This window comes from Triplophysa rosa, linkage group LG14, assembly GCF_024868665.1.
Source record: "Triplophysa rosa linkage group LG14, Trosa_1v2, whole genome shotgun sequence".
NCBI lineage: Eukaryota > Metazoa > Chordata > Actinopteri > Cypriniformes > Nemacheilidae > Triplophysa > Triplophysa rosa.
The window spans coordinates 17404776-17430900 of record NC_079903.1 but is presented as its reverse complement, the minus strand read 5'-3'; the positions used below and the strand labels follow the sequence as shown (position 1 = coordinate 17430900).

The window sequence follows — 26125 nt, the reverse complement described above, 5'->3', positions numbered from 1 at the left end:
GAAAATTGAACAAAAATAGCTTCTGGTGTTGATAGTATGTTTAATAGCATGTAAACTATGTTACCGTAGCTGTAATTGCACTTCATTTTTGATATACTGTATAGTGAATCAAACCGTCGTCAGTTTAAGCTGCCACAAAAACTGAGTGAAGGAAGGCTTGTATTGAATTTAGCCAGACTGAAACTATGGAGCTAAAAGTCCAATGCAATTTCACAGGTGGATGTATTCTATACGCTTCACTGTTTCTCTGTGCAGCCAAAATAGAGTATGTCATGTAGAATTTACGATTTATTTCTAACACATCCTGACAGTGACATCTGTGCAGCTAAACTCATTGGCAGTCTTTGTGAAATTTGTTGATAAAGTGCATTGATAATTGTACAGTGCCTGATGTTTGTTCCATCCGTTCTGCTTAAAACTTTAGTTGCAATAAAGTAAAACAATTCTAAAACTTTCTCCCACATCTTTTCCCAAAGTTTTGTCTTGACAACCAGAACATAAATAAATAATTGGTTGTAAGGTTCCAACATGGCTGAAGAAATAAGAGGACCGCTGATTGAAACAAACAGTGAGATGCATGACTTGAAGAATCACTGCATGGTGCTACCTGCAATCCAATAGATCAGTAAATGTAGTACTGCTAAATCAGAACACTTGTGCTGCTGTTTCTTTTGTTTTCCCCTTTTTGGTTAAAGATACTGACTGACTTAGCACATGATGAGGAGTTGATGCATGTTCAGTCTTTGTCATTGAGGATTGATGGAGAATCACTCTTGTTGTCCATCTATAATCAGAACACATTTTAATCAGATCTCAGCAATGATGGTACAATCAATTGTTTAGGATTGGGGAAAATATAAGCAATCCATTGAAAACCAAACCCTGTATGATCATCTGAATATCTGTACATCATTTAAACATCTTACCTCCTTTACATTTTCATTCATTTCAAAGTTAAGAAAATCAGCCATATTGATCTTCTCCAGTATGGGATGAGAGGGCATGCTTAACGGATCTACAAGAACCTCATAGGGAACATCTGGGTGCTTCCAGGAAGATGGATTGTGGATGCTCCAACTTTCTGCTTGACCAAATGTACCTGTGAAGTTGAGACCGTCACTTTCCAACAAACCGTTTTTGTACTGTTAGTGTTGGCACAGATCTTAGTTGATACACTAAAATATGAGTCCTCATTTACTTGGTTTACAAAACCTTTGTTTTGTCCAAGTTTTGTTGTTCCTTAAAGCTACAAAAGATGTCAAAGAAGCATGAGGTGTACCTATAAAATGCCCGTGGACGTTCCACAGCCGTACCGAGCAGTCCACTGATGAGGTGAGCAGAAATTGGTCATCCTCAATTATCTTTAATCTTGAAAAGATGTCATAATTCAACAGTCATTGAATTTTCCAAAAATAACAAAACGTCCTATAAAACAAAATGTTTAGAACATGGTTTATATAGAAGAAGTGATAGCACTTTATTTTACAGTCCCGTTTCCCATGTACTGTACATACTATGTAATTATTACAGTATATATAATAACTAGGTACTAACCCTGAACCTAAATTTATACCATGTAGGTAACTTATACTACTCAGTACTTTCTTAGGTAAGTACACTGTAAGTACACGTACTGTAAAATAAAGTGCAACCGAAGAAGTTTAAAGAACATACCCAGTGATTCTGCTGATGTGTGCTCGCCAAAAGTTCACCTCTGAAATGAATAATACCTCATCAAAGTTCAATAAAATAATTTAGAGAACAAACTAATAAAAGTCTTCCTACTTTCAGGAGGCTTTTGCTCAGGGTGCAGGGCATATTCCTTGACATCATACACAGAGATGAAACCGACATGATCAGCTGTGAAAAGCAAGCTGTCGTCTTGCGTTAAAGCCAGTTTGACAATCTGCTGCTTTGAATGAGACTTAAGCACCAGACAATGTGTAATTAGGACTTGTTTCACTCTTTTGGCTGTTTAAATCAACACTGAACTGAATTATGAGTTATACTCACATCTTGAAAAGATGTAATGAACTTTCCCCCGTTCAGAACGCTCCAGAAGTTAAGATAACCTTTGAGATGAAATATGTTTAGGTTGGATGTTCTGCGCAGTGAATGTCTTTTGTTCACCAAAAATGTGCCTTACCTTGACATCCTGAAGATATGAGCCAAGCAGAGGAGGACAGTTCAGTGACGAATGCCCGAGTCTTTAAGAAGATGAGACTCAGGACACTTGTGTTCTTAAGGACTATATGCAATAGACAGAACAACAGACACTTTAACTCCCCTGGATTATTTATTCATCCTCATGTGGTTCAAAATGTGTCAAAAATGTGAATGTCACTTTTTTCCATGGAGCACAAAAGAAGATATTTTGAGAAATGTTTCAGTGGTTTTGTTCATACAATGGAAGTCAATGGGGGGGGGGGTTGGTTTGGTCAGCGATGTTTGATTATTAACATTCCTTAAAATATCTTCTAAAAAATAATTTCTTCTGTAGAAGAAATACAGTCATGCAGGTCTGTAATGAGAAGATGGTGAGTAAATAAAGATTTTCATTTTTGGGTAAACTCTCACTTTAAGTATTCATGCACTGTGTTATGATACAAATCAGAACATTAATGGGAATATTGCCATACCACAAGTGCTGGTACTAGTGGCGGGAGTCTGAGGGGTCTGAAAGCGACACTGTATACGGCCCGACACCACATTCCACACGATGATCTCGCCATCGTAGCTGCCAGTGGCCAAGAGATGAGGCGCACAGTGTGCGATGCATAAGACGTCTTCTTTGTGTCCAATCCTCTGTGTGAGTCGACACAACTGTTTTCAACAAGGACAATGATACAAAGTGTAGACAAATATGTGTTTAAAAGCACGCTAATACCACATCATCCTGCCAGGAAGGTTTTGGTTTCTGATTGTACTGAGTTTCTTCAATGGAGTCCTGTCAAAGGTACAAACATTTATACCATTTGATTTTAAAAAACACACTTTCACTTTAGTACACAAGGGAGGAAGGCAGAAGTAAATTACATATGAAAATAGAGTGAACTACAATAAAGACAAGAGCACTGAGGGGAATACAGATCACGACAGTTAACCGTTTTATGAGAGGCATCTGGGGGAATTATGTTCATATAAAAATAAGGATGCGACGTGAGGCTGGCTGGATCCCTGTTCCCCCTCTAACTCACCGAGTAAATGTCAATCCTGCGGCCCCAACCGACAGAAATCACAAACCTGTCAAAGCAATTAAAAAGAGATTCAGACAAATATAAAGAGGAAATATCCTCAGAGATTATGCATGCCATTCGCTGTGAACGGAGACTTACGCGCTCCTGTGCAGTTTGAGATAAGCGCAGTCACAAATCTCTGCACATCTTCCGTCTGAGGAAAACACACAGACCAGGCTTAGTTCTCATCAGATTTACAGTGTATGTAGAATAATATGAGAATACTCTGAATGTGTCCTATTCAGAAGCAAACAAATAGATGAAATACACATTGACAACTACAAAGGGAATTATTGACCTGCCCTAAGAATCTTTAGGCATTCGCCGTTGTTAAAGTTCCACATTTTGAGGGAGCCGTCTCTTCCGCCAGTCACCAGCCTAGAGAAAATAATTATATCATTTATCTATTTAAATAGATTTAAATTAACAATTTATTTATTTTGCAAGATTATTTAAATCTCTTACCTCCTTCCATTACTGTCAAATGCCATACAGGTAATAGCAGCCTGTCCATGCGCACACCCATATTCAAAAACTTGAGCTCCAGTGTCCACGTCCCAGACTTTGACAACCTGAATTTTAATAAATCCACATGTTACTGTAAAAGTACATAATAAAAGTACATTTAATGAGAAAAGAGAGAGTGTACATTGAAGAACAGACCAAATTGTCATAAATTTAAATGATTTTTACATGAGAATGGAAATGAGGAACACTACATCTATATCCTAAATGTGTTGGACGTACTCTTTAAAGGTCCAATGTGTCATTTTTTGGAGGTTCTATTGACAGAAATACAATATAATATACATATGTCTTCAGAGGTGTATAAAGAGCTTACATAATGAAGCTTTATGTTTTTATTACCAGAATGAGCTTTTTCTATCTACATACACCTCGGGTCCCCTTACATGGAATTCGTCATGTTGTTTCAGTAGCCCTTAACAGACAAACTGCTCGACAGAGCATGTTTCGTAAATATGGTATCTCATTCTGCAAAGAAGTGAAAACGTGACCACATCTTAGTTCTGTGTCAGCCACCGTAGTGCTTCGAAAGGGAGCGGTGAGCGGTGGAGTGAACCGTTGGTTGCAATTCGCAACCTCACCACTAGATTCTGCTAAATTTCATACACTGAACCTTTAAACTCACTCACCGATCCCTCTGAGCAGCTCAGCGCCTGCCTGAATTCTTCACTGTATCCACAGCACAACACTGGCTCATAATGAGACACAATTTGACGGCCCTTATGCTGCGGTCTATAACAGACGGGATGTTATATAATATACATGCTGGACATGATTTATGTATGTATGTGTATATATTGTAAATACGAACTTTGTCTGCAGGGAGAGCAAAGCAAGGGAATCTGCAGAAATGTAAAGCCCCTTCACATCTGAAGAGTAGAGGCACGCTGACAGTTCTCCTTCTATATGACTTTCTTGTGGATGTGCGGTGAACAGGCATGTCTGATCCTGAATATTCCATATCTAGACAAAACAAATACAGTTGTCATGTTTCATATGTATACAGTGTCTGCTTAAAATCCAGGTAATGCAGTAAGTTAAATAATTTAGTTTAATAAAACATGTGATCAGAACGTTTATCATTTAACTTTTACATATGGACAAGAATTAAGATGTATAATTAATTTTATTATTGAATCAAAATAAAAATATTCTATGAACAATGCTCAAATAATCCCATAGGAAAGAACAACTTTTTAATATCTCAATTATGTCTCCAAGATACCAGTGAGATTTAATGGAGAGCAAATACTTTTGCTTAAATCTCCTGTGTCTCAGATATTTCTCCTGAGGAAGACTCAGCAATTTCACAAATGTATCAATCAAAGTTTCAGAAACGATCAACACATTGTCATTTAATTTTTTAATTTTTTAAATTTACATTAATTTAACAGCTCCTTAAGATGTTTTAGTTTTAATATAGAATATTTTAAATGTATTTAACAAATTGTCTCGTTTGTTTTTATTTTAATTCCACAAGGCAATTGTAGGACAAACACCTAAGACTAAGGAGTTGATATTTGATACTGAAATGGAGAGCTCCATCAAATTTCCAAGCAACCTATATGCACAAATAACATTTTCTTTTGGTGTAAAACAATTGACTAAAATGTACTTTGTTGGTTTGTAATTAATAGTAGGCTAGAAATCCTCACCTTAGCAGTGTTGTCTCTGGAGACTGAGAAAATGTGGCCGTCTTCTGAGGCAATACACACATAGAAAATGGGTGCTAAATGACCTTTCAAAGTCCCAGTTGGTCTTCTGCCATTTTCAGAGCATAAAATTACAAGCTTAGCACAGAAATTCAGTTTTATCATCTGTGTGCATTTTATATTTGTCTGACACAGACCGATAACAAAGTACATCAAGTGATTGTCCAGACCTAGAGCAATGTAAAAGAAAGAGAAACCACTTTATAAGGAAGATATAAGAGGTATTCAATACATACTCCGGCATGTATGGATTCCACATACGCAACAGCTTGTCCATCCCACCAGTGACCAAAAGGTTTTCACTCTTACTGAAGTCAAAGCTCATGACTCCTTTACCAACAGCAAAGACTTTTTGGTCACCGGTCGGCCTCAGCTGTGGACTGCTTGGTATTTGGATCTTTTTAGGTTTTCCTTCTCCACACACGTCGTTCATCTGTTGGCGGATGTCGGCTGATGGAAGAAGGCACCCTCAAGAAAAACACCATGTTAAAATGTCATAAACACAAGTATTATATTTAATACTTAAATGTTTTCATTATGTTGTTCATTACTTTCATCGTTCTCATTATTGTGGTATAGAGTAATCTGGACATAATATTTTTTATTAAAAGCAGCAGAAAGTCATCTCACATTTTATTTAAAAAACGTTTGAATGTTACCGATAACAAGGGCAGAGTCTTTATGGTTGGATGCAGATATGATGGCAGGTATGCTGTGAAAGTATTTCACCTGAAGCGTTAAAAAAATGCTTTTAGTTCAGCGCCATATAATTTGCATCAATCTCTGTTTAGAATGTTCAAAAATGGCATTTTTGCATAAACGAATGCATTTTAAACTGCATTACAAATAATAACAATGAAGAGAAAATAACACTGATGTTCAACCTTTGACACCCAGTCTTGGTGGACTTTCCATCTCAAATATGTAATATTTGGAAACTGGACTGCGTGATCAAGGCTGATGTTTGGCATGTTCTCCACCTGCGGAGACTTTTTCCACAACCTAGAAAAGAAATGCATTATAAAGAACTTACAACAGAGATTGCCTTAATTTGTTCCAAAACGTCTATCGGGTCTATTTGGGTTTCGCATTTTACGTGTCATTTATCTTTTGCATTTCCATGTGCATTCCTCTCCAGCGGACCGTGTCAAAGTTTACCAATTAATTTATTCATGAATTTATGAAAATGAGGGACGAGCACGCATGACTTGCTCTTGTAATTTAGCATTTACAAAAATCTAGACATGGAAAAGGAGGATTATTAAAAGCCCTGTTTACCTGAGTGTCTCTGAGACCAACTTCATTATGAGGATGTTCACGCAGCCCTAGAATGAGATTATTCAAATACATAGTATTAAATAAAGTTCATACGTGTTGGACTGAATCCCTTTAACATTCGGAATACACTAACCTGAGTGTCCCCATATAAAATGAGACATTTATCTGGGGCTGTACAGCTGTCAGAGAACAAGTTTATTTTTTAATCAAAAGGGAAGCAAACATATAGAATTGTCATCAAAGGCAGCTGTGGGTTCTTGGTTTTAAATATTTCAATGCGAACAATAAAAAATGGATGAACGCAACAAACCCATGTTGTTTGAGATACTTTCCACTGTTTCTATAATTGCGTAAACTCACCAGTAATCCAGGTTTAAAGGCACAGTTTCTAGTGCACTTATCTGGCAGCAAGGCTCCAAAGAGGAGAACTCATAAATCTGGATCTCTCTGGCTCTGTAAAGTGGGGGATATTGATGCACAAGTACACTATACAGTCCAAAACTGTCTATTAAAAATACAAATTTTGATTTAAAAGCTATTTACCCAGTTCCAATAATTAGTTTGTCATACTCTGTCATAAGTACAAAATCAGTAGCCTGTTTCTGCGTTTGACTGATGTGTCTCTCCGGCTAGATAGAAATATAATGATGCATATAAAATGCAGGATCTCATTTATATAATAATGAAAATGTATGTCTGAAAACCAGGTTACCCACAAACACATTTTTGTTGTTCTTCAGCTGGAGCTTAGGGCTCCAGTAGTTGACAACCCCATCTTCTCTGACAGTAACAATGGTGCCGTCATGAGCGGCTTGAATTTCCAGAACAGGTTCCCCACGGCTCAGATGCATTATTTTAGCCGGCAAAGTGAAAGTCGCCATGGTACTGCGACGCACTGTCTCCTCTTTCTCTTTGTACTCCAGGTGCATGTAAGTGCAAAACTCATGCTGATTGAAAAAAAAAGAAAAACATGTAGGCCTAAATAATTTAAGTGAATTTGTAGTTTATTGACATGACTATTATAGGACAATAATTTGTTCTTTAAACGTTTTTGAGAGCAAAAATCGACTTTAAAACTTTGATGCAACTTTGCATATAACAAATTGTCTGTTCGTGCATTACAAGATAAGAAGTTTGTGATTTAAAGGGGAATTTTTGAATTATTCATACCCACTCAATCTTGCCATCGGCGGTGTAATCGATCTTCATGAAAAGTTGCTGAATTTGAGCATCTTTCTGTAACATTTCAAGAAGTGTTAGGAGAGTAATCGTGAGAGGATTGGGAGAGAGAACATTTATCAATAAACATTTTGAGTCTCAGGCATTTAATAATCCATTGACAAGGAACAGAATACAGAATGTGCAATTTCACAACATTATATTTGCACACTACAAAGTCATCTCAATCTTATAATCGCTTATTATACGCTCTTGAAAAGGCAATAATACTCACAATAGCATGCAAACCCGAGCATTTTTTAACAACAGATCGGAATTGAGGGTAATCAAGTTTCTTGATGCCAGCCTTTGCAAACTCCTGTAAAACAAAGTAGAATAAAGAAGCCCACTGTCTATTTAATAATAGTATATTTATGTTTCTACATAATATTCATATACTTACATCAAAGGCCAGTTTAAGATGTTTAAGATTGTCATACGACACCACATGCTCCATCTGTTTTAAATATTAAAGATAAAGAATTTAATGATAAAAGTTTAAAGATAAAATAATTGAAACAATGCAAAAACTTCAAAACTGAATGACATTTTTAAGGAGCATATATTAAAAGGCAAAGATTTTTTTTTTACATTGGCACACTGAACATAGTCCTAACTTAAGGGCTTTGAGTAAAGAGAGATACCAGTACATAAAGATACAAGTTAGGCAACTCTCTCAATTGTATTACCATTTTAAATTAAAATATATTTCTATTTTTTAATAAAATTACTCGGTTTCATATCATCAGAATTGCATACTGATTACTGTGGCAATAAAACTGAGCTATCAAAAAATCACTGGTTAATTTTGAATTTAATGTTGATTGGAGCTGTGTGAGAGGCATAATAGAGAAAAAAGGTCACGTTGCAATCTCAGTCATTGAGCCAATGTTATACTTGACATTGATTGCTTACTTGAGAAAGAGAGATCGTCTTGGCTACTATCTAACCTCAGTTCCCTGATGGAGGGAACGAGATGTTGTGTCGAACGGACAGAATGGGGTTTGATCTTGAGAAACTATCATCTCTGATTGTACTTTTAAAAGGCCAATGAAGTTGGCGAATGGCATGGCATGCCAGTCTCCGCCCCGTACATACAGGTATAAAAGGAAGATGGCGTGCCCATTCATTCACCTTTGGGCTGAGGAACCTGAGAGGCATTCCCGGTCGCTGCAGCAGACGACGAAGCGTTGTGGCATGACGGACACAACATCTTGTTCCCTCCATCAGGGAACTGAGGTTACATACGTAACCAAGACGTTCCCTTTCTGTCGGTCTCTCGACATTGTGTCGAACCGACAGAATGGGGTTCCTATACGAAACGCCATGGCGCTGCGCCGCGTCACGAGTTCCAGCGGAGCGACACTGACCGGCCTGGGCGAGTCACAAGTGCGCGCAACCGCGAATCGTAGCCTTCCAGTTGTGTAGTAAGACATTAATGCGTGAATCACGAAGAGAGGCTCCTACTAACGGCCGTACAGGCGGTGGCCTTTGCTACTCTATGGCCGAGATAGCCGCCCGACACCGTAAGGAACACTGGGAAGCGCTACCCCCTCGCCTGAGGGGAGAACGCTACGGAGACCACATCTGCCTTAGGGAAAATAACGTGGAATACCTACGTGGTCTCAACAGTGGGGATGCGGTCAGACACCGGCTCTACACGACGGTTGTAGAACCTCACGAAAGTATTGGGTGTAGCCCAACCCACAGCTCTGCAGATGTCTGCCAGAGAGGCGGCCTGAGCCAGTACCCACGAGGAGGCTACACCCCGGGTGGAGTGAGCCCTCACTGCCAGTGGGCACTGGAGATCTTGGGATTGGTACGCCAAGATCATGGTGTCCACGATCCAGTGTGCCAATCTCTGTTTGGAGACAGCTCTCCCCTTCTGCTGTCTTCCAAAACAGACAAAGAGCTGCTCAGAGCTTCTGAAGCTCTGCGTGTGGTCCAAGTAGAGGCGCAGGGTACGTACTGGACACAACACGGAAGGGGTTGGGTCTTCCTCCCCGGAGGGGAGCGCCTGCAAGTTCACCACCTAGTCCCTGAAGGGAGTGGAGGGAACTTTGGGCACGTAGCCAGGCAGGGGTCTCAGCACCACGTGGGAGTCACTCGGCCTGAACTCAAGGCACTCGTTGGACACAGAGAATGCATGCAGATCCCCTACCCTCTTGATGGAAGCGAGCGCCACTAGGAGAACCGTCTTCACCATGAGATGAGGTAGAGCGGCTTCTCCTAGGGGCTCACGGGGCCATTCCTAGGACCACATCAAGGTCCCAAGAGGGTACAGACCGCGGTCGGGGAGAGCACCTCTTATCTCGGTATGGAACTAAACTCTGTTACCATGACAGCGTGCCTCACCACCGAGCGGGCCCAGTCAATGCTGTGCTGTCTGATCCTCGTCAGTCAGCACTCAGCGGTCCCACTGAAACTTTTTTTTCTCTTGTCCCAGTTGACCTGTAGGCCCAATCGGTCGAGATGCCGGAGCACAAGGTCCCTGTGCGTACACAACAGATCTCGCGAGTGAGCCAAGATAAGCCAGTCATCGAGATAGTTGAGGATACACACGCCCTGCTCCCTGGGGGAACGAGAGCAGCCTCCGTGACCTTGGTAAAGGCACGGGGAGACAGGGCCGGAGCGAAGGGCAGGACCCTGTACTGGTATGCTCGACCCTCGAAGGCAAACCGAAGAAACGGTCTGTGCCGTCAGAGAATCGAGACATGAAAGTACGCGTCGAAAGATGGGAGACGGCACACGGAACATTCTGAACGGGAGCCTGCCTTGTTCAGAGTGCACAGATCGAGAATGGGGCGCAGCCCCCCACCTTTCTTGGGGACAATGAAGTAGGGGCTGTAAAACCCTGAAGACATCTAGGCCAGAGGGACGGGCTTGATCGCCCCCTTCGCCAGAAGGGTGGCAACCTCCACCCGAAGTATGGGACTATTCTGGCTTCGCACTGAGTTGAACAGAATGCCCCGAACTTGGGCGGGCGCCTGGTGAACTGGATCGCGTAGCCAAGACGGATCGTCCTCACTGGCCACTGCAACAAGTTGGGGAGCTGTAACCAGGCCCCCAGATAACGTGACAGAGGAACTAGTGGGGACATCTGCAATATCGTCCCCGTGGGGGGGAGGTTCTGTGGCTGGCAGAACGGCTATCTCACCAGGGACAGAACCCTGGGGAGGCGAGCAGGTCTGCTGACTTACCTGCCTTAAGTCTTCGCTGCACGACTCACCGTCGAGTGCTGAGGGCTGCAGGATTGGTATGACGCAACGTCGCGTTGAGAAGGGAGAAAAGAAGAAAGGAAGCTCTTTTAGAGACAGAGTGGGTGCCAGACCCTGAAAAGGGCCCGGCTTGAGGTGGGACGTGGCAGGGCTGTCCCTGTGCGGCCCAACAGCAATAGTATGGCTGGAGCCGCGCCCGATGTCCTGGTCCTCCCTGGGCTGTCCCCGTCAGGGCCGCTTCTTGGTCAGTTGTCGACAGGGAGTCGATGTTGTCCTCCGCAATGACCTCCGTCCACAGGGGGCCGCCTGAGAAGGGGGCGCCCGAGCCGGGCAGGAGGTGCGGAGGGGCGGGGTTGCTGGGGAGCAGACGCCGTCTAGGACCTCGATGCTCTGAAGGGGGCCGGGTCACAGAGGGGACAGTCTGCTTCACCGCCGAAAACTGAAAAAATCTTCAACGGTGTCACCAAACAGCCCAGCTTGCGTGATGGGCGCATCGAGAAAGCGTACTTCCTCGGCGTCTCGCATCTGCGCAAGGTTGGGCCAAAGGTGTCGCTATTGGACCACCAGAGTAGACATCGTTTGACCCAGCACGTGCGCGCCGCCACCTTGGTTGCCCGGAGAGCGAGGTCAGTGGCGGTGCACAGTTCCTGCATAAATGCTGGGATCCGCTATGGGACGGTCATCGGAGACAGGTTAGGTGAGCGTAACGGAGCCTGGACGGTCCGCGGCATTGTTGTGACGGGATAACGTCCCATATCACCATCGCGGCTTTGCAGAACGCGGAACGGGAGGCAAACGATATTGTGGCTGTGTCCAAAAAGACGAGGCGGTCACATCCAAGATTACAGCAGCGAGACATGCCTGGCGAGCGACAAGTGCACGCTGTGAGAAATTTGCTCTTTTAGGAAATTTGCTCTAATAGACACATTCGGCTCGCTACTGAAACGCCCAGGGGAAATCGCACACACCAGAACGAATCCGCTGCTCTGCGTTGTAGAATCCAGTAGATAATCAGGAGATAATGCACTCAGCATTTCAGTTTAGCAGGTTCCGAAGAACAAAAGGTGAATGAATGGGCACGCCATCTTCCTTTTATGCCCGTATGTATGGGGCGGAGACTGGCATGCCGTGCCATGCCATTCACCAACTTCATTGGCCTTTTAAAAGTACAATCAGAGATGATAGGTTCTCAAGATCAAACCCCATTCTGTCGGTTCGACACAACCTCGAGAGACCGACAGAAAGGGAAGCTTAAATACTCAACTCAACTCAACTTTATTTATATAGCGCTTTTACAATTTTCATTGTTACAAAGCAGCTGTACATGAGACATATTGACTATAAGCAAAATAATTAAAGTTGTACCTGCAAAAACAAGAAAAGGTTGAAAACACAGAAGACAGACATGCCCACATACAAAACACTCCACACACACAATATGCACACGTACTAACACACATAGACATAGAGACACACACACACACACACACGGATGTGCACGCACACACACACAACACACACGTACGTACACAGACAAGTACGCACACACACACACACACACCCACACGCTCAGTGAGAGCACACATTTAGGATAAAGGAGAGAGAAGCACAGGTCAAATATAACAGACTATAAATTCCTATATGCAATATTAATTAAGTAAAACTTTAAAATTCTAAAGCAGCCCCCCCGACCAGGCAGTGCAAAAACAGTATGCAAACGGTGGCGAGGAACCCAAAACTCTAATCGAGAAAAAAAACCTCAGGAGAACCCAGGCCCAACCAGGGGATTCCAGTTCCCCTCTGGCAAAAGCTGCCTCTGCACAAGCTCCAGAGAGCTTGCACAACAAGGCTAAATAAAATAAATAAACTTAATAATAAAATAAATTATAGTTTAAGATTATCATTAATAATCTAATAGCATTTGAAAATATCCATAATAGATACAGATTGTAACTTTCATGCCCATTTAGGTGTGCAGTCAGATGGCAAATTGCTTCCAGCACAACACAAATTTGGGCTTGATAAAGAAAAAATCATTGATTTGCCTACTTTGGTACACACTCGAGCACACTACTGAAATAAATAATGCATGTCTATCGTGTCAGTCGGTCCAATCAGTGGACATGACAGATTACCCTGCACTGGTTTCACATCCAAAGGTCACAAAGCTGATGAATTAACAGATCCTCTAGTTGATTCAAATTGTCATTCATGGCAAACAGCCAGTCTGGTTTCCTAACAGGTTTGACACTGACATTGACATAGCCAATAAAATATTCTGAGTTTGGTATACATATAAAATAAATATAGTGTTATAAAAGATAACTAAACAATAACTAAATTAAGTATCTTAATTGTTTAAGTTTTTTGGTGATTGTTTTGTCTTAATTTAAATCATCAATTGGGACCTTTTGGATGTTTGTTGATGCCCCCGGTTGAGTTAACACTACAGCTTAATCATTGGACACGCTTTGTTTTAAACTACGTAATAAATCATATTAAAGGGATACTTCACCCAAAAATGAAAATTCTGTCACCATTTACTCAGCTTCAGGTTGTTCCAAATCTGTATACATTTCTTTGTTCTGATGAACACAAAGAAAGATATTTGGAAGAATGCTTATAACCAGACAGATTATGCCCCCCATTGATAGTGAAAAGTGCCCCAGAACTGTTTGCTGTCCTACATTCTTCAAAATGTCTTCTTTTGTGTTCAACAGAACAAAAATGATAAAGTAATTTTTCCAACTATGGGAGTCAATGGGGGCAAAATCTGTCTGGTTATAAGCATTCTACCAAATATCTTTCTCTGTGTTTATCAGAACAAAGACATTTATACAGATTTGGAACAACTCGAAGGTGAGTAAATGATGACATAATTTTCATTTCTGGGTGAAGCATCCCTTTAATGCCATGTTAGGAGCAGATCAAATATATTTTTTATAAAAACAGACTTTCACAAGCTCGCCTGTGGTTGATATTTTGTGAAATAACTCTAAATTCACTGGTGTTTAAAATAGAGTCCGTCTGTTATGTTACTGTTTGGCAGGGACTTTCTTACTTCTGATTGGTTCATACACTAGTCAGACTGTTATCTGATTGGTCCTTATCTGTAAACCCCGCCCCAGCAACTAATTCTAAAGGTAGCAGAAAGAAACTGTGAGTCAGAATGCTTGTCAGATTAATCTCAAAAATCGGTGGTTGTTTTGAAACTTTTTGTCTACGTGGTAATTTGTGCTTTGCCCGTTTGCATTTGTGATTGTTGTTTTGCGCCGTCTGCTGAGTGCTGACAAACGTACGTCACTATAACATGTTGATGACTTCTGTAACTTCTGTAATGTTACGAGTTGCAAACAAGTTATGCAGAAAGGCTTGTCATTCATTTCTTTTCTAAAGGGCAACTCCATCGTGTATGTAATCACTATAATAAATCAAACATTTAGAAAATAAATCGCTAGTCAAAGTGTCTTGGCTATTTTGCGACAAATATTGCCTACAACCACCTTTGCTACAGAAGGTGTTTGTAACAGAAGGTTTGTCATGTCAACACACTTTCAGAATGTCGCAATATCCCAACAATGCCATTCTGTCTTTCTCTATAAAATAATTCATATGCAATGTGGCTTTTGGATTTGGGAAGTGCCTCAGTCCAGCTGGCCAACTCCCTGGTCTGTCATTATTACATTTAATTTGCATGAATTGGCTATAGAAAGACGATGCCAGGGCAAGCTGCCATTCAATATGGTAAACAACTGCTTGGAAATACAGCCAAGTGGCAGATGCTGTGACACCCTCTTTTTACTTTTACCTTCAGCTCATAGAGTTTGTTGGCGAGATCTCCTCTGTGGCGTTGCCGCATGCTGAGTTTAGCTGTGTCTCCCAGGGCAAGAGAGTGTCGTCTGGGTTCTTGTCTCAACAGCTCTTTTTCCAGCCAGTCAGGACATTTTTGGCTCTTCTCAGTAGGACCTATATTACTGAGGATCATGCCACCAGTAGGGGGCATCCTGGCAGACAGCTGTCTATACCCCATGCCAGTCTTTTGGCTCACTATGGATGCACCATGCACAGGTTCTGTCAAAATACTGCACAAGAATGTACTGACTTTATTATGTGTATTAACATAATTATTAATAGTCATATTTTCATTCGATTTTTTTCATATAAACAACAAATAAAATTATTTGATTTAAACAAAGAACAAATACTTAGCCCTTATAATATCATTTTGAAAACTTAAGTAAATTGTGAGTAAAGTACATGCAACCTAAAATATTAAATAACTTAATTTAACCAAATCAGCTTTAAATCAATTTAATAAGCAATAAATTAATAAATAAATATCTATTTTAAGAGAACAACACTATATGTTGGCCTAAGAATGTATTAAATAACAGTTTAAATAAATATTATATATATACTGATATAAGACATCAGTTTGGTTTACACAATTTTATAAGGCAAACCTATGTATATATTTCATAAAGTATAAGGGTAAAATAAACATTTAAACATTACACTTTACACTTTACAATGACAACATTGTCAGAAGACATTTACACTCTCCAAATGACAATTTGCGAAAGCTGAGCTTGGGTCAATAAAATCATATTACAGTCAAGCAATATTTGTCTGTTAAAAGATAAATTAATGAATCCTCAAGGACACAAACAGGTACAGTACTTCTGCACAGCAGCAGCATTCACTGTCTCCTTATTCCCTATAGCAACAGTAAACACTGAAGAACAGAAGAGATAGTCAAGGTCGGGTCTTGGAATACATGCCTGAATACAAATGAATTCTATTGCTCATGCTGAGATAAAAGTCACACAGCACAACAAATTATCTCTGTATCAAGAGCTGTTTCACGGTAGGGCTGAGCAAATGAGCGTTGCCTTGCCTAAATTTGTGGGAAATGAATCCTTGTTAAGATACAACTCGACAAAAGCATTAAGCAGAATACCTGAGCTTGTTCTGGGTCTCAAGTTTGGCTCCAGCAGACGAAGGCCGATTTTTTCTACCTAGTGGCATGTCTGGATAGATTCTCTCCTCTTCTAGACTTGACGGCGGCTGGTTTGTTTTGTTCCACAAGCTAGGGCTGCATGCAGATCTACCGAGAGCTTAGAGACACAGCACACCTGAGTCTTAGGTTACCTGATACACAAAGCACAGCGGGATGGTTCCTCTGCATGCTGGGGGCTAAATTTAAATCGTTGTTTGAATGTTACAAATGTATTTTTAAGAAAAAGTTGCATTGCATCAAGAAACACGACTTGCTTAAAAAGTAGAATTACACACTTGTTACCGCAAAGAACTATTTCTTTCAAAATGTCTTATGTCGGTGTAACCACTAATGCTGCCTTCACGTGCTCTCGGAAATTCGATAGTTCCCACTGCAACCTGGAAATAATTTATGGAACGGTGCTCTTTTAATGTTAGCAGATACTTGTAATGTTGTAATGCCACTAAATCAATATAGAAACATTAATGTTTTAATGTTACAAAAGCCAGACGTTACTTCCCACTTCCGAGGTGTCTTGAATGCGGCATCATTTACCAAGTACAGTTTAAGAGAGTTAAAGGGATAGTTCACCAAAAAAGAAAAACAAAAGAGAATATTTTGAGCAATGTCTCAGTGGCTTTGTGTCCATACAGTGGAAGTCAATGGGGTCCAATGTTTGGTTACCAACAGTCTTCAAAATCTCTTTTCATACATGTCTCGAATGAAAAATTTTAAGACTTTTCATTTTTGGGTGAACGATTCCTTCAAATTAAATCAAATTTAAACTTTTTTAAAGGGTTCATATTAGAAGGTTTAATAAACTGTATAATTCACACACTTGTCATTTACTGAGTGCTTTATTAAGTATAGTTTATTAAGTATATGAGTATATCTCAAATACAAAAAAATCTGTTATTTTTATTAATTGTTATTATTTTTAAAACATTATTAGACTTAAATCAAAACATGATTAGTCCAGAGATATTTTATAGTGAGCGCCAACTAAATTGACCCTCAAACAGCCACACATCTACACACAATCCATATACAATTCATAGCTTTTCAAAATGTTATCCTTATAAAGGTCCAGGCCAGGCTGACATCCTCTCTAGAGTGGGAGGGGGGTGCAAGAATACACCAGATTTCTTCATCCTCAATTCCTGAGCAGAGGGGCTAGCTGTGCGCAACAATGTCTTTGCATCTCTCTGTTCTGCAGAGGCAAAAGATACATATAATACTAGTTCTATTGCATACTGTTGTGCATTACAGTTCTAGATTTAGAAGAGATTAACCATGAGTATAAATTTTAGGAGCAGTACACATATTTCTCACCTGTCTCAGATGCAAGATGCTCACAAAACTGTTGAAACATCTGTGGCTGAATGGAACTGAAAACTGATGATACGTCTGTATGTTGGCTTCCAAAATGCTTATTATAGGTGGTCTGCTGTTTACTGTATCTCTGGTTATTCATGTCTTTGTGAACAACTGTGGGGACTAAGGGGAACAAGGAACGTGTTATTCTTTCAAATTGTTTATATAAATGGTAACAAATAATAACAAATATGTCTCTTGTATTAAATAAATGAATTAACTCTTTTATTAACTGATACAGTGTATATTTCATTCATACTGATCTGTATGGAGTATCTAGGCAACCCCTTTGTGTCTATGTTGCATTGTGTCTATGGCACCAACAGAGATGGTTAAATATATCAAATATCAATTGAAATTTACCAATACCCCTCGCTGCTACACCATGCAGTTTGTTACATCCATAGCGAGAATTCTTCACCAATAGCCCAGCTTTCAATATGGGTTTGCAGTAGTTGTGTCTCATTTCAGTCTGGGTACAGTAATTATCGGCATGACTCCGGTTTGAAGGTGCACAAATTATGTGGTTCTTCATCATCCCTGTAAGTCAGACAGAATGCAGTATACACTACACTACATACACATGAACATAAATAAGATAAGCGTCTCTGTATGTATCGATCAATCAATCAATCAATCAATCAATCAAATGTCTATGCAATAACTCTTTTCACCTTGGGGTAATCCAAGAAAGTCTACTCTGTATGTGGACCTGTATTGCGCACTCAGAGCGTTTTGGATGTCCTGCTCATTCAAAGGTTTGCCATCGGAAAGGCTTTTCATTTGATTGGGAGAAAAGCCCCAAACCATGAATGCCTGGGTTAAAAAAAGATGTTACATTTTGACTATTAACACGTCCAAGGATTATATTTTCTCATGTGAATTGAGCATCAAGCATTAAAGCATACATTCATACCTGGCTTGGGTGTGGGTTGTTTCTTCTGTGTCCAGATGCTGTGGCAGACCTTATGCAGGCGGTCTTTGCAACAGGCCTCCAACAAAAGTCTTCACTGTACAGAGTTGTACCCACAGGATCATCCAATGCATATGAATTCTTATAGATCCGGACAGATGTTTTTGGTCTTTTATTTTAAATGCAAAACAATAAAGAGTCCTTACATTTGTTGGATACTTTGCACATTTTATACTATAATACAATATACAATAAAATATACAATAAACACTTACCTTAATTCTGGAGTAGAAAAGATGGGTCTATAAACAAAGTCTCTTTTATGTGAAGTCTCATATGTTTCCAATCTTCTATGAACATCTTAAAAATAGTTGAAAATGTAGGCTACTGTAAATAACCAAATAATCACTTATAATAAAGTAAAACATTGAAAATAAACCTTATAAACATTGAATAATCCAGGCTAACCATAATTTGCCATGGTTGTTTTGCCCATATATGAAATTATATGAATCTGGTACTCTTCTCCAAATTGAAGCAAAGCGTCCAGCTGTCGCACATCTCACTTTCTGCGCTTCTCACATTGCGCGTGCGGTTTACCCAGAAGCTCTGTTGTTTCACGGTCAGTAATCGGCATCAACCAGTCTTGTCCGGAAGTATGAAGATATACGTTTGACGTGCCGGTTTAAAAAAATAAACCTACTTACATATATTTTTCGTCTCTGTAGTAGTAGATTTGTTAATCCCAAGCGGTGTTTTCTGGAGTTTGGCGTTGTTAGGAAACGCACAACACCGGGAGCGCGAGTGCTGATTGACGCTCAGCGGGGGTCTTTTCGCAGGATCTGTGGCACACGTGGACACATGCAAACATAAAGACTCGTTAAAAGAGTCAAGTAATTAAGAACAATAAAAAGCACAATGCCATGAAAGAACAGGCTACTGTGTATAAAATGCTCTATTGTATGAAATTTTGAATTGATTTTCATCATATTTAAAAATTAACGTGGATATTATAATTATTCAGATTATATAACACGGTGGTTAGGATATATTATTGCAATACGAAAGGAAATGGTTGAAATTTGCAAGTTTTAAGAATAATGGTAGAGAGTCGGGTGTGTTAGGTAGTAGCGCCGCTCAGTGGAAAACATTACATGGTGCATTTTATGAGTTGCTTTTACAAATGCACGTATGATAACATTAGGTAATTTGTTACAAAGACTTGAACCAGGAGATTATTATGTTTTTGTTAAAGTGGAGTGTTTCGCAATTTTATTCAAAGTTAAATCATCCTAAATGTGTTGTTATTTTTATGCGTTTTTATTGATCACTGCTCTTATCAGTTGTGGAGATAACGGTGACAAAGCAAATTAAAAAAACTTTTGCATTTGCACTGTTTTGAAACAGTTAAACGAATTTATCACATAGTCGAATGAACTTTTATTATACCAATACCACAGGTGTTTTGTTTTTATTCATCTTAATTCACATTAGACTATATTGTTATTATTATTGAGTGTTTTCTTTTTCTTTCAGCACGTATAAATGTACAGTTATGTATTGGGAAACATTAAAAGTATTGTTTCGATGTGAATATTTGTAATACATTATGAAACATTTACTTTTATCCACAATTCTGCGCGTATACTGTATGTACTACAGTAAGTACATTGCAGTGTAAAACCGTACCTAATAACGTACACTTGTATCAATAGGCAGCTTTTCATATTAACGCGCCGTTGAAAAAATATGACGTCACCCCCAAATCATCCAACCACAGCTCGGCTCTCATTCGGGCTATAGATCACCGGCAGCCAATCACATGCACTCAAGACTTGGCGGTAGCCAATAGGATTCGCGACTGAATGCTATGTTTCTCTTAAGCGTAGGGTTTCTGCACGCACTTGGAAGAGCGCGCGTCGCTGTTATTGTACTTCAAAGCCCCAGTATCTAGACATCCACAGAAGCTGCAGATAGAGGAGAATCTCAGTGGTGAGTTTTGTCAAAATATTGTCACGCCCTATTAACATCTTATTTTGCAACACAATTTCCATTGGTAGTTGCGTATTTGATAAAGGCAGAACCGACCCATCTTTATCAGATTCAGACTATTCTCCAGTCAGTCAGCGTGTCCGTGCGCGCGCTTAGTTACACAGTTAAATGTCCGGACGGGGAAAAAATCTTCTGAAGGTAAAACAGGCCTAATATTTTGTAATAGGCAACATTGAGCTAGTCTTTATTGAGATAGGCTGTAATATTTGTCAGATAGCCATCCCAGCTAAAGCAGTTAGCTTTTTAGGTCTCTGCTAAGGCTGTTATTGTGTGGGTCAGTTAACGTTACGTGCGTGGCATTTTCTCATTCACACTAAAATAACGCGTCGGAGACATTTACTCATCGTGTCCTCGTCATTTTGTGCACGTATGTTCGTTCAGAACGGGACGTGTTGGTCCCTGTTCTGTAATGTAATATGGCTGGCTTGCGGAGGATATTCAGTGCGTTTTGCCTGTGACTGGCGGGGGATGGAGACGGACGGGCAGTAAGCGTCATTCAACTTAACTAATAAAATAAAAATCCAGCGCGGCGTGTTTGCGTTTCTTCTTTAACTTATATGAAAGCCCAAGGCTCCATTACATGCAATGCTATTGTTTTCCAAGCGAAAATGTTAAGACATATATTTATTTAAATTGTTTCCTCCGCCAGTGTATGCGGCTCTGGCTGACAGACATAAACGGAGAGAGTGGAAGCCATGTTGGCTCTGCTAGCTGCGCTCATGTGGCTCCAGTTGAACGGAGGACTAACGGGAGCGAATCTCCCATAGCAAAGCGCTTATAGTTACAAGCACTGTGTCCATACCGACCCACTTCTTCCATAGGGGAGGCGATAATATCAGAAAGCGGCTCAGGGGTGAAAAAACGGACGGAGAGCATTGATTTTAGGTCCTCGAAATTACCCAGGAATGTGGGAGGAGACAATTGAGGGAGACTTTCTCTCATGAAGACGGCTTTTTCAAAATGGAAGAAAAAATATTATTGTTGCACCATTTGGGTGCCATTATAAGACGGGCCCTTTATAATTACATATGCCCGTTTTCGGGCAGCGGCGCTATAAGGTCCGGATAAAATGGATTAATATATAAAGTGAGTGAAATGACGGGAATGTTTATTAAATCATTAAATATGCGGATTTATTGTTGAAATGGAGGATGTCATTGTCTTTCACCGTGAACCCCATGGAAGCATATTGGTTGCTATTTTCAATTTGAAATGCAATACGCAAAATGGCAATGCAGTATGTAAAATGACAATGCAATTGTGTATTTAAATATACATTTTAAATAACATATGTGCAACATTAAGTGCAAAATGAAAATAAAAATTAAATTATATCAATTACATTTCTCAGGTCCTACACTAGTTTTAATGTGTTATTTAAATTGATATTTTTAACGCTCTTTAAGTTAAAATTAAAATGCATTCCCCGGATTGATTACATATGTTTAAGATAGTCAAGCAAAACTGTAGCAAAATGAAAATTCAAATGTTATTTTCCATAAATGCATTAACAGGTTGAACATTTGAGATTGCATTTTCATTTACACACAGCGCGTTGGGTGTTGCAAAATTCAATGTGGACTTGAAAATTCATTTCGAGCTGGCCACGCCCCCTCCCCGGTACAGCGTCATTGTGTGAAGGCGGAGCCAGCATCGCACTACGTTAATGTTAATGCATTTAGGGAAAATAACATTTGAATTTTCATTTTGCTACAGTTTTGCTTGACTATCTTAAACATATATAATCAATCCGGGGAATGCATTTTCATTTTGCAACTTGGAGCGTTAAAAAATATCCATTTAAATAACATTAAAACTAGTGTAGGAACTGAAAAATGTAATTGATATAATTTAATTTTTATTTTCATTTTGCACTTAATGTTGCACATATGTTATTTAAAATGTATATTTAAATACACAATTGCATTGTCATTTTACATACTGCGTTGCCATTTTGCGTATTGCATTTCAAATTGAAAATAGCAACCAATATGCTTCCATAGAACCCAAGGTGGGCACAGCGCTTCGTGCAATTCGCCGGGAGGTTCTGAGTTTCATCTTGGAATATTTATTTCCAAATTCCTGCTCAGAGTAGATAATATTGACCTACTCAATATTACAGAGAATCACTTGGTTAAATTGAGTTTTACCACAACATTTTCCAGGTGGTTTTGAATATAACATTTATGACTTTAACATTTTGTGGGTTTGTTTTAGAGGGTAAAGATGGGTAAAGATCCAAAGAAGCCCAGAGGAAAGATGTCCTCTTACGCCTACTTTGTGCAAACATGTCGCGAAGAGCACAAAAAGAAGCATCCTGAAGCCAGTGTTAACTTCTCTGAATTCTCCAAGAAGTGTTCAGAGCGATGGAGGGTACTGTTCTGTTTCTGTGCAAAAAAATAAAATTGAATTGAAATACTTTTTTTCCACTCTGCATGATTTTTTGTTAGTTAAACTTTTTTCATAATTATCTCTTTATAAACAGACAATGTCTGCCAAAGAAAAGGGTAAGTTTGAGGATATGGCAAAGCAAGATAAAGTTCGCTATGAGGGAGAGATGAAGAACTACATCCCTCCCAAGGGTGAGAAGAAGAGGCGATTTAAGGATCCTAACGCACCCAAAAGACCACCGTAAATTCAACCACATTTTTTGTCCCCATTTTTTCGATTTTTGTGTCCCAGTTTAATTTGAATATGTGGTCTTTATTTCCGCACAAGGTCAGCATTCTTCATATTCTGTGGCGATTACCGCCCTAAAATTAAGGGGGAGAACCCAGGTTTGACCATTGGAGATATTGCTAAGAAGCTTGGAGAAATGTGGAACAGCTCATCGGCTGAAGTAAAGCAGCCCTATGAGAAGAAGGCTGCCAAGCTTAAGGAGAAGTATGACAAGGTAACTTAATTCTTGTTTCAATACGTTCTGTGCTCTTAGTAGTCTTTATCTTAACATGCAAATGAACCTAGAGTCATATAGTAGTGTAGTGACTGTAGTGATGCTAAATCTTTTCCCTAACGTCAGTGATGTTTATTTTGTAGGATATTGCCCTATACCGCACAAAGGGAATTGCAGGCTTGTCCAAAAAAGAGGATGATGAGGAGGACGAAGATGAGGAGGAGGACGAAGAAGACGAGGAGGATGATGACTAGGTTCTTGTTCATGCCATAATTGTACACTGTTCACATCTTCAAACGTAATGCAGCAGAAACAAGAATTATTAGGCTGTGTATATGCAACGTTTTTAAGATGTACAGTGTTATTCTCCTTTTGTAAAGTTAACACTATGTGTCTTCAGTGGGTTAATTGTTTCCTTTTTTAGTGGTAGTTTTTGTCAGGAACAGTTTAAGAGTTATATGTAATGAATTGAACATTTTCTCTGAAGGTGCATAGCACAATTATCTTGTTTATGTAGATCTGTAGTACACTATCATATTAGTTTTTAAAAATATTTTTCGTATTTTCCGTCATGAGGTTCTTGAACTGTACGAATACCACTCTAATCACAAGAATGCAGCTTTGTTTGACATTCAAGAATGTGTCTGAAGTAAACATTTCTTTTTTTAGAAAACTGTCTTGTTCTTTTCTACCATAGCTAGACTGTTTTAATGATGAGTAATTTTGGCTCATCTGAGTGGCGATTAAATATTGTTGCACTTTTGAGAAATTATTAAAGGATGTAGTTTTTTTATGTGTAATGATCGCAGAATGCTACTTTACACAAAAACCTTCACTAGTTAGCAGATTGATGGAGTACCGGATCATGCTGTGGGCAACACAAAATTGTAAAAGTATTGGGAGGAGGGTTGGTTATGATAAGATAATTTTTGGTTCGGATTCCAGTTCCTGTTTTGCCTAATGATTCCCGATTCCGGTTCAATTTAAATTAACTATTATTTTTTTAACCATTTTACCTTAATTGAATGGAGTGTTGCTGTAAGGTAATGTTGAGTAATGGTAGTCCAGCAATCACAGGTGCTTCAAAGTTTTTTTTTACAATATAAAGCAGGAATAAGCTTGTTGGCTAGTCCCTTGAGGGCTAAAACACTTGTTCATTTCCCTAAATTAATGAAATATTAAAATGTAAACTGTCATACTTATAATCATGTACACATACACTCCATAAAGCCCCTATTTTACAAATAATAATGCAGCCAGGAGAGGGTGTGATGCAATGAGTGGTTTAAACATTTTAAATGCATGACAAAAAATATTTTACCATCACCTTCTCCACTCTTAAAACCTGTACACTAGGCCTAAATAATCTAACCTTCATACTTGCATAACAATAGAAGTCTATTTATTTAGGGGTCCAGGTTGAAGTCAGCATGTATAATAATGACAAGATGTGACAAATAGGCTACAATGCAATTTAGTGGCGGAGGGAGCTGTGCGCCGCCGGTACGTGTACAGTCAGACAAAATGTGCGCAGTTATCAAAGACGTGTGTGCACGTACAGTCGCGGGAAACGACGTGTTTGGCAGTTAAAGATGCGGCGCAGCGCGACGCGTCCATTAAGTACGCGTACAGGGAACCAAGGGGTTCGCATGTGAAAGACGCAACGCGGTGCGTCATGGAAAACGATATGTTCAGTAATTATAGAGGCGGCGCATCGTTTCTGTTTGGCCTGTGACATCCTTCACTGGGAACGGCGGTGCAAGGATGCTCAGCGCTTGGACACGCGTCGCACGCAGAACCGTTTTCGGAACAAAAAACGGAACCGGTTCTGCATCTCGGTCCCCAACCCTAATCGGGAGTAAAAAAAACCGAGATGGAAAGTAAACTGCTTGTGCACATTGAGGGGGAAGATCATTCAAGGTTATGCATTATGAAAACCTTAACCTTAAACCTCAAACCTTATGCATTGTCAAGCTAATGTCATTTTTAAGGCAAATAAAAACAAATTAAAAGCTATTTTTACATATTCCCAAATAAGAAAAACAAATTTCGTTTCACTAATACGTTTTAGATTCATACATACAGTGATTTCCTGTGGCCATGATACGTAATTTCCGTATGTAGCGTTATGGATGACGTCATGTTATTGAGGTTTAACATTGATGTGCTCATGCTCAAGGTAATTGTAGCCTAAATGTTTAAGATATTTTGTTCAATAAAAATGTGTTACTAAACATTTTAACAAACAAGTTTGTGAGAGGAATATCGTCTCTCTGGTTTCAATATTGTTTGTATACACGGAGGCCCAATTTTCCATAAAAAAAATTAACATAACATTGCTTGTCCACCAGATGTCGCACATAGAGTAACGTCAGTAGCAGAGCAAAGCAGTGCTCACATGTTTACTTAGTTAAATAAACTCTTTAGAATAAATCATGTGGTTGTACAACCATATCAGTTCGTAATTTTACAAGTCTTTAGTGCGATTACTGCTTTTCACTTTTCACAGTACAAAAGACCTAGTGTCACGGTAGTGGACAGAACCCAAACGCAGACAGTGAAACTGTTAACAAAGAATTTAATATACAATAAACAAAACAAAACCCACTAAAGGGGGCAAAACCACAAGACAATAAACTAATACTTGACAGAGAACAAAAACACTGACTAGACTTTACTCAACTGATGACAGGAACAGGGTATCAAG

At 39.5% G+C, this 26125-nt stretch overlaps 3 protein-coding genes across 4 annotated transcripts; 1 reads left to right on the top strand and 2 right to left on the bottom strand.

Moving 5' to 3' along the window:
- Positions 1 to 38: 38 nt before the first annotated feature.
- Positions 39 to 16234, bottom strand: wdr95 (WD40 repeat domain 95). Its single transcript, XM_057350701.1, has 29 exons — positions 16148 to 16234; positions 14996 to 15269; positions 8373 to 8426; positions 8205 to 8288; positions 7922 to 7987; positions 7468 to 7698; positions 7295 to 7380; positions 7112 to 7204; positions 6885 to 6930; positions 6752 to 6798; positions 6358 to 6475; positions 6133 to 6202; positions 5710 to 5941; positions 5417 to 5522; positions 4573 to 4724; positions 4391 to 4493; positions 3702 to 3808; positions 3535 to 3614; positions 3336 to 3390; positions 3198 to 3243; positions 2888 to 2947; positions 2643 to 2805; positions 2147 to 2248; positions 2014 to 2072; positions 1786 to 1924; positions 1675 to 1714; positions 1280 to 1368; positions 927 to 1099; positions 39 to 784 (listed from the first exon to the last, which is right to left on the bottom strand). Exons 1-29 carry the CDS (start codon positions 16213 to 16215, stop codon positions 737 to 739), a joined length of 2991 nt encoding a protein of 996 aa, XP_057206684.1. The 5' UTR covers positions 16216 to 16234; the 3' UTR covers positions 39 to 736.
- Positions 16235 to 17262: 1028 nt separating this feature from the next.
- LOC130564477 (testis-expressed protein 26-like) lies at positions 17263 to 19185 on the bottom strand. The gene is made up of 7 exons (XM_057350559.1): positions 18942 to 19185; positions 18749 to 18833; positions 18477 to 18642; positions 18235 to 18376; positions 17924 to 18100; positions 17519 to 17683; positions 17263 to 17396 (listed from the first exon to the last, which is right to left on the bottom strand). The coding sequence occupies exons 1-7, from the start codon at positions 18967 to 18969 to the stop codon at positions 17263 to 17265; spliced, it is 897 nt and encodes a 298-aa protein (XP_057206542.1). The 5' UTR covers positions 18970 to 19185.
- A 1155-nt stretch (positions 19186 to 20340) lies between these two features.
- On the top strand, positions 20341 to 24172 carry hmgb1b (high mobility group box 1b). 2 transcript variants are annotated; one of them, XM_057351830.1, is made up of 5 exons: positions 20341 to 20465; positions 22743 to 22898; positions 23011 to 23156; positions 23244 to 23418; positions 23562 to 24170. In XM_057351830.1, the coding sequence occupies exons 2-5, from the start codon at positions 22752 to 22754 to the stop codon at positions 23670 to 23672; spliced, it is 579 nt and encodes a 192-aa protein (XP_057207813.1). In that variant the 5' UTR covers positions 20341 to 20465; positions 22743 to 22751; the 3' UTR covers positions 23673 to 24170. The 2 variants fall into 2 exon arrangements, with proteins under 2 accessions (XP_057207813.1, XP_057207812.1); XM_057351829.1 differs by lacking the exon at positions 20341 to 20465 and adding an exon at positions 20535 to 20663 and having other exon boundaries at positions 23562 to 24172.
- Positions 24173 to 26125: the final 1953 nt, after the last annotated feature.

Coding starts and splice junctions, on each gene's coding strand:
- LOC130564477 (XM_057350559.1), bottom strand. CDS start 18,969: ATGGGCAAAACAACCATGGCAAATTATG. Junction 18,643..18,748: donor TTTTCTACTCCAGAATTAAG/GTAAGTGTTTAT, acceptor TTAAAATAAAAG/ACCAAAAACATCTGTCCGGA. Junction 18,101..18,234: donor CTTTCTTGGATTACCCCAAG/GTGAAAAGAGTT, acceptor TCTGACTTACAG/GGATGATGAAGAACCACATA.
- hmgb1b (XM_057351829.1), top strand. CDS start 20,634: ATGTCCGGACGGGGAAAAAATCTTCTGAAG. Junction 20,664..22,742: donor GGGGAAAAAATCTTCTGAAG/GTAAAACAGGCC, acceptor GGTTTGTTTTAG/AGGGTAAAGATGGGTAAAGA. Junction 23,157..23,243: donor AACGCACCCAAAAGACCACC/GTAAATTCAACC, acceptor TTTCCGCACAAG/GTCAGCATTCTTCATATTCT.
- wdr95 (XM_057350701.1), bottom strand. CDS start 16,215: ATGCCACTAGGTAGAAAAAATCGGCCTTCGTCTGCTGGAGCCAAACTT. Junction 8,289..8,372: donor ATCTTAAACTGGCCTTTGAT/GTAAGTATATGA, acceptor TTTGTTTTACAG/GAGTTTGCAAAGGCTGGCAT. Junction 785..926: donor TGAATGAAAATGTAAAGGAG/GTAAGATGTTTA, acceptor TTCTGATTATAG/ATGGACAACAAGAGTGATTC.